The sequence below is a fragment of the Herpailurus yagouaroundi genome, unplaced genomic scaffold (genome assembly GCF_014898765.1).
Source record: "Herpailurus yagouaroundi ecotype Mexico unplaced genomic scaffold, PumYag 190, whole genome shotgun sequence".
Lineage (NCBI taxonomy): Eukaryota > Metazoa > Chordata > Mammalia > Carnivora > Felidae > Herpailurus > Herpailurus yagouaroundi.
In genome coordinates, this window is record NW_024412421.1 from 37205261 (window position 1) to 37212791 (window position 7531).

Here is a 7531-nt window from a genome sequence, read left to right on the forward strand (position 1 = left end):
AGAGCTCTCTATGGGGTGGGGACAGGCTAGGGGTGGGGAGAGGACTCCGGGGGCGGGAACAGCTAGGGTGGGGAGAGGATGGGGGGGGAACAGGGAGAGGACGCTGGGGGCGGGGACTCCCAGGGCAAATGTGGTGCCCACATGGACCAGCGAGAAGAGGACACCAGGCCTCGAGTGGAACCGAAAACAGCAGCGTCCAGAGCCCATAAGGGTATAAATTCGCAACTCAACAAATGAGCGGGACGGAAATCTTTACGGAAGATGCCCAGCCATAACTCTGAGACACAGAAAGCCACCACTAGAAAACCGAGAGAAATTCCCGCAGCGGGACCCGCCGCGGAGGCTGCAGTTAGCCAGAAAGGTCCAGGAGAAACAGGCCGTGTGCCGAGTCTCGGGGGAGACACCCCACAGCCAGCCCTGCACCCAAGTGACAACGGCACCGCACAGGAGACACTGGCCCCGTGTGAGGCACAGAGACCCACACGTCCCAGCCGCCAGAGGGCCCTGTCACCCGGTCTCACAAGGACAGCAGACTACCCAAAGGGTCACAGCCCAGCACCCCTCAAAAGTTCCAAGGTGCTGAAAAGCGAAGACGCAAGGAGCTGCCCGGCACCGACACACGGGCGCACGCACGGGGCCGCGGCCAGAGCCGCACCAGCGCGCACACCTGAGCTCCCGCACTGGGTTGCGTCAGGCTCACGTCAGGGAGCTACTTTTGCAAGTCTGCGTCCAAAGTCAGAAGCCAGCACACAAAACAGGCGACAAGGCGGAGACGAGGACGGCGAGAACCTGGAATGCGTTTGGTAACGCGCCCTGTGGTTGGTTTCCAAGACATTCTGGAAAAGCCAGAGTCAGGAGCGGTCAGGTCGGTGGTGGCCGCGCAGGGCAAGGATCTGGCCCACGGCCTTCCCCCACCGTCACCACCCACACAACCACGGCTCAAGCCTCAGAGCGGCTTCAGGGGCTCCGGGGGCCAACTGGGAGCCGCCGTGGCGGTGGAAGACGCCCCGGGGCCCGCGGTCGGCCGAGGAACACGTGAGAGAAAGCCACGTGACCAGCGCGCCAGGATCAAGGGACAACATCGGTCCTACGGGTCCCGCCCGCGGCGCACTCCGGAGCGGGCGGACGCGACACCACGTGGGCTGCAGACACGGAAGGGCCACGTGGACAAGTGCACTCCCAGGACAGGACACAGCCACACCTGCCAAAGCAGGAACCGCCCGACAAACGCGGCTTCGGTCCACCGGCCCCCCCTCCCGAAACCTCGCCCAGACCAGAGGACGCGAGAGCAGAGCGCAGCCGAGGGCAGACGCGGGGTCCTGTATCGGACCCAAAAGCCACCAGGGCCACCCCCGGAGGATGAGGCCAGAGCCAGGCTTGTGCGGGAGGGACTGTGGAGCGTGGCCCCTGCCCCAGGTTGCGGGGTCTGGCTGCTCCCTGCTCTCTACCTCCACCTTTTCTGATCGTTCCAAATGTTTCAAAATAGAATGTTGGGGAAAGAAAGGGAATGGATGCAAAGCGTCGAGAGGGTGGCCAGCGCCCCACCCCCCCCAGGGATGCTGCAGCCATCAGGGTCCGAGGAAGGGGGCAGGGGAGGCCCTGGGCGGGGGGGCGGGGGGGAGCACCCTCGCAGCTGGCCCACGGCCGCCGGCTCACCAAGGCACAGGGCCGGGGGGATGCCCAGGCACAGCAGGTACTGGTACAGGAAGAACAACGCCAGGAACAGACAGTAGTTGGGCCAGAGGCGGGCGATGGCTCCGCGGTGCCGGCGGGTAAGAATGGCTACCAGCCAGCAGCCGTGCAGGATGACCATGAAATTCATGCGCTGCCCAATCACGTTCACGGCCATCAGGAAGCAGATCTGGGGGCGGCGGGGACGGGGTGCACAGTGAGCTGCTGGGGGGACCTCCCGGGTCCTACCTCCAGCCGGGAAGGCTCAGAGCACAGTGGGGGCAGCGGCCCAAGTTCACCACGGCCCACACTGCTGTCGTGGAGGCAGGGAGAGCTGGACACGTGTCCGCCGTGGTGGTGGGGGGGGGGGGGGGGGGGCAAGCGGGAACCACATCTCAGGAGGTTCCAAGGCTCAGTGGAGACTCTGACCCAGTCTCCAGTCAGGGTCCAGCCCCCGAGCTTACTCTCCCAGGACACGCCGACTGAGCCCGGGGGTCCAGCCCTCAGAGGTGTGTGCTCTGTGCCCCCCCGGGTGGCCCCCGAGGGCCAGCAAGTTGCAGAGGCCCCGTGGAGAGGGACGCAGACCCTCAGCCCTGCCCAGGTTAAGGGGTGAGGGCTGACGCCGGGCCTCACCTCCAGCCCAAATTTGTAGAAAAAGAAGTTGACAAAGTACTTGAAGCAGCTGAGAAGATCCTGGTCCAGCCGCTGTCGGGTGCCGTCGGCACAGACGGCCTGGGCAGGCAGCGGGGCCGGCTGGTGCTGCCGACGGTGGTGCTCCTGGCGCCGGTAAACAATGGCCTCGAACACCAGCAGCAGCAGGACCAGCAGGTGGTTCTGCGGAGGGGGACACGGTCAGGCCGCGCCCCCGGCCCCGCACTCACCTGGGGAGGGGGACACGGGCAGGCCACACCCCCTGCCCCGCGGCCCCCGGCCCCGCACTCACCTGGGGCAGGCCGCACCCCCCGCGGCCCCGCACTCACCTGGATGTAGCCCAGGTTCGGGAAGCCCTTCCGGACCCCAAACCAGTTGGCAGGGTCGACGGGTCCCCGGTACAGCAGGGACTGCTTGATCTCCGTTTTCTGCAGGTTGGTGCTGTTGAGGAGGGGCTGGGGGAGGGGAGAATCAGCACCTGTTCCCACCTGGGAGCTGACACCCACCCCAGGGACCCCCCCCCCCCCGCCCCAGCCACAATTTTGGACGGGGCCGGACCACACCGTCCCAGGACGCGTGTGGCCTTCAGCTCTGACCGACCTCGGTGGGGACGGGGACGGGGACGGGGAGTCTGGGGACGAGGAGGCCACGGGCAGGGGCGAGGGGAGGGGAACAGAGAGGAGGCCTGGCGGGCTCCCCCACGCGGCCCAGCCGCCCACACACCTCGGTGCAGTTGCTGGAGTATTCGTGCGGGCTGACGACCTTCAGCTGATACAGCATCTTGCACACGATGATGATGCAGGTCCACACGGTGGACAGGCAGGAGGCCATGGGCCGGAAGCGGGGGTAGGGCAGGGCGAAGGCCCACAGCACGACCAGAAGCAGGTTCATCACCGACACCTGGAAGGCAGGGGGGCGGAGGGGGGGTTGGGGGCTGGGGCGGGCGGGCGGATGGAGCGGCACCTCCCCAGGGGCTCTGCGATCTGCCACCCAAGGGTCCCGGCCTCTAGGGGACCCCACTGCAGAAAAAGGAGACGCCCCTGTCCCTCCCTTACCTCCTTCAGGGCCACCCACACAGTGTACAGGGCCACCAGCTTGAGGACGTGTAGCTCCAGCAGGCGTCGCACCAACACCTGCACGCGGGTGAGGACCTCGGAGAAGCGGTCAGCCAGGTCCAGCAGCCGCTCGGCCACCAGGCCCCACTTGCTGGTGGCGGCTGTGGGAGAGGGGCCGTGAGGGCTCGGGGACCAGGGTCCCCGGGCCTGGGGCTCGCAGGGGCCTGGGTGAAGGGACCCCACGCCTGCCGGTCTGACTCACCTTCGGGGACCTGCACGGCCTGCTGGGGGCCGGCCCCGCTCAGTCCGTCCTCCCTGGCCACCTCCTCCTCCTCCTGCAGCAGCGGGGTCCCGCTGACCGCGTCCTGCCTAGGGTGGGCCCCAAGGCGTCACTCCTCGCCCCAGACCCCGGGGCACGCCCTCCCCGGGGTGGACAAAGGCCTCCCCTGGGGCCCGGCCGATGTGCTGCCCCCGTGACCCGAAGGCCGGAGGAACACCGGGTACCGCGGGCCTGCCGTGTCCGAGGGGGCTGCTGAGGGCATCGCCCTGCTCCGGGCCCTCCCGTCCGAACCCAGCAGCCTCCGTCCCTTCCCGGGGGATGAGGCTCTTCCCTGTGCGGGTGTGTGTGGGGGGGGGGGGCTGGTGGTACACGCTGCAGACCCCGGGCCCCTGGGAGCCTGCACCCGAGTCCGCACGCCCAGAGGCAGCGGAGGGAGAGGGGCCGGCCGTGGAGGGCGGGCGCACCTTCGAGCCCAGCGCGGGAGGTGGGCGCCGGGCGGGGGCGCGCGCCCCAGGTCGGTGAGCCGCATGAAGGGCTGGTGGAAATAATGCAGCTGCAGGATGCAGGCCAGCAGGAAGAAGCCGGGGACCAGGATGCTGGAGAAGAGCTCGGACACGCTGAACTGCTCCAGACCCAGGTCCGCCAGCCTGGCGCGAGGGGCGGCGGTCAGACGGGGCCGGGGAGGGCCCCACGCCGGGACGCGCCCCCCGCCCACCCGCCGACTCACTGCTCATCCGTGAGGCCGGTCAGGTTGCGCCAGTAGGTGGGGAAGTCCTGGAACTGGAAGGTGTAGACGGCGCTGAGCACCAGCATGGTGTAGGCCACCACGAGCCACCAGAACGCCTTGAGCAGCTTCCTCCACAGGCTGTAGTAGACCTGCCGGGCGGCGTGCGGTGAGGCCCGGCCTGGGGCGCCCCCCCGCCGCCCCCGCCCCTGCCCGCCCACTACCTGGAAGAGCGTGAGGCACAGCAGGAAGAGAAGCATGTACACGATCTTGTAGACGACGAGGCGGCCGGCAAAGCTGACCACGACGAACATGCCGGCGCACACGTAGATCCAGTACTTGGCGTACAGGCCCGTGACCAGCTCGCCCAGGCTCCGGAGCAGCGTCCGTGTCCGCGTGGGCTCTGCGGGCCGGGCCGGGGAGGGGGGGCCGCCGGGGGATGGCTTCGGGGCCGGGGGGGGGGGGGGGGCGCACCGCTCCCTGACCGCCCCCCGCCCCTCACCTCGGCAGGCCGCGGCGACCCCCGCGGCGACCCCCGGCCGGCCCCTCACCTGGGTCGGCCACGGCGACCCCCAGCAGGCCGGCAGCGCTCTTGGCCTTCCTTAGCAGCTTCTCCTTCACGAACTGGCGCAGCAGGAGCCAGAAGGTCAGGTTGCACAGCAGCTGGGCGGGGCGGGGGTGTCACCAAGGGCCGGCGGCCCGGCGCCCCGCGCGCACCCAAGGGCCGGCCCGCAAAGACCCGGGCCCAGGGGATAGCCCCTCGGTGCCGGTGCCCGCCTCCCCAGTAGGTAGGACCTACGGTAGGACCCTGTCGCATAGAGCGTGGATGCCAGCGCGCATACTCAAGCCTGCATGACCTCGCACCTACGTGCGCACGCACACAGCTCCCGGGACGACATACGACCCGGCACAGACGTCCGGACCTGGCGACGCTCTGGCGTGCGGGACGCAGACGGGGCACCCGGGGCCAGACGCCAGAGGGACGCGTGACATTAGGGGAACCCGCGTCAGGGACCCAGGGACAGCGCCCCGGACGACACAGGGTCATCGTTCGTCCCCCCGACACTTGTTCGGTCACTGCTCTGGACCGGCCCGAGGGCACCCCGTGCTGACAGCCGGACGGCGGACTCCGCGCCGTCACGGGTGCTCATGCGCGAAGCACAGGCCCCGCGCGTACTCACCATGGCGCCAAGGTCCAGGCAAGGGTAGCGGGTGTGCTCCAGCCCCAGCTGACGCAGGCTGACCGGGCCCAGGGTGGTGGGCAGCTCGGGACGCAGGTCCATGGCCCACACGTAGCGGAGCCCGCACAGCGCCAGCCCGTAGAGCAGGATGAAGGGGGAACAGAGCATGGCCAGCTGGTGACGACTGCGCACCGTCCAGATGAGGCAGGCCCAGAGCAGCAGCACGAAGGTCAGCCAGCTGTGGTAGGTGATACTCCACACCTGGACGGCGGGGCCGGGGGCCGGTGGGCCGGGGGCACGCACCCAGCCCGTTCCCCCGCCGGCCCGGGGACAGGGCGCGCACGCGGCACAGGGCGCAGGTTCCCGTATGCACCCACCCACTACCCATATGCACGCGCACACGCGCGCCCACGGCGTGGCTCTGGGCCCAGCAGGCCACGGCTCCGTTTCCGGCAACAAGGCACCAGGGTCTGCAGAACTCAGGCCGCCATCCGCCCCCCAGAACATCACGAGGGAACCAGCAGCAAGGGCCCCCCGGACGGGCCTGCCCAGGCCAGCCGCTCCTTACCATCATGGCGATGAGGGCGCACACGTAGCTCTGGTCCATGATGAGATGGCCCAGACCGTGCAGGGGAGACACGTCTCTAGGCTCCGACAGCCTGGGGTGCACTGAGGGGTGGGGGTGAGAGGTCACCAGAGGGCCAGACCCCAGCCGGGGCAGTTCCAACATCAACAGGCCAGAGCCCCTCACCCACAGGAGACTCTGCCCAATAATTCTGCCGGTGGCCACCGGGGGCAGAGAACGCCGGCAAAGGACCGGGCTCCCGACTGACACTGTCCCCGGCGTGTCGCGGGACCCGGGGCAGTCCTCGCCCCACTCCACATCTTGGTTTCCAAGACTGTGAAAGGACAGGTCGGACAAAATGGCCCCGACTCCCGTCCGGCTCTGTGCGCAGGGCAAGTCCCCGGGGTGCCAGCTGTGGAGGCCGGCGATTTCGCCTCCTGCCCCGCGCAAAATGGAAATCGAGCCTCAGGAGAAAGAGAAAAGCGCCCCGCCCTCCCCACGGGGCCGCTGTGGACACGGCTCTAAGGCACATCCACCCAGGAGGTGGCTGGCCGCCTGGACCGCAGGGCCAGCCCACGGGGCGCAGTCCAGCCCTCTGGGACCCGGGAGGCAAGTGGGGAGGGGGTGGGACACCAGGAGGTCCGGCAAGGTCTCAGGCAGCAGCCGGACCCCACATCCTGGCCCCGGGTGGGGGGGGGCCCCAGACGGCACTGCCGGAGAGGTCAGCAGGGCAAGACCACCCGGCGGCCACCAGGGGGCAGCACCAGCGCGCCCGCGGCAGGTGGCGTCCCCGGGCAGCCACGGGCAGCGTGGCACTCACGGGGGCGCTGCCGGACGGGGCTGTGGCCGGTCAGGTCGTGCACGGTGCAGCTGTCGGCGGTCTCCCAGTCTGGCCCCGTGGTCGTGGGCGGCACGCACTGCAGAGGCAAGCCGAGCCCCGGTGAGCTGAGCCCGGGGGGGGGGGCGGGGGCCCAGGCTCCGGCACCACGACTGGGTGCGGGCTCCTTACCTGGGCAGCGCCCTCCTCCTTGGTGGCCGCAGCCCCGGCCCGGCCCTGAGACCACTGATCCACGTGAGTCAGTTCCACCTCCTGCTCCTCGTCGTACCCGGCTGCCTCCTTCCTCTGCGGGGACCGGCACGGAGCTCAGCCCCCCGCCCCAGCAAGCCGCCCGGAGCGGGGGAGGACCCCGGGGGGGGGGGGGGGGCGCTGGCCCAGGAAACCCACCTGGTCCAGGGGCTGGTGTGTGCACAGCTTGAGGAGTGAGGTCACGGTGTAGTAGAGGAGCAGCAGGACGCCAGGGCTCACGTACACGGGCCAGTCGTGGCTGGTATCGAGGACCAGCACGTTGGGACCGGAGCAGTTGCTGTAAGCCACCAAGGCCTTGAGGCCGAACACCCTGCCCA

General features: G+C 69.5%; 1 protein-coding gene across 1 annotated transcript in view; it reads right to left on the bottom strand.

Moving 5' to 3' along the window:
* PIEZO1 (piezo type mechanosensitive ion channel component 1 (Er blood group)) overlaps positions 1-7531 on the bottom strand; it is a 35373-nt gene that overhangs the window by 14373 nt on the left and 13469 nt on the right. Inside the window, exons 4-18 of the mRNA XM_040443425.1 lie at positions 7353-7526; positions 7137-7250; positions 6948-7044; positions 6131-6231; positions 5563-5823; positions 4933-5044; positions 4606-4784; positions 4385-4533; positions 4122-4304; positions 3640-3746; positions 3378-3538; positions 3046-3222; positions 2652-2777; positions 2305-2505; positions 1657-1861 (exon numbers count right to left, since the gene is read on the bottom strand). Coding sequence (XP_040299359.1) covers positions 1657-1861; positions 2305-2505; positions 2652-2777; positions 3046-3222; positions 3378-3538; positions 3640-3746; positions 4122-4304; positions 4385-4533; positions 4606-4784; positions 4933-5044; positions 5563-5823; positions 6131-6231; positions 6948-7044; positions 7137-7250; positions 7353-7526 — 2347 coding nt within the window. The remainder of the gene's footprint in view (positions 1-1656; positions 1862-2304; positions 2506-2651; positions 2778-3045; positions 3223-3377; positions 3539-3639; positions 3747-4121; positions 4305-4384; positions 4534-4605; positions 4785-4932; positions 5045-5562; positions 5824-6130; positions 6232-6947; positions 7045-7136; positions 7251-7352; positions 7527-7531) is intronic.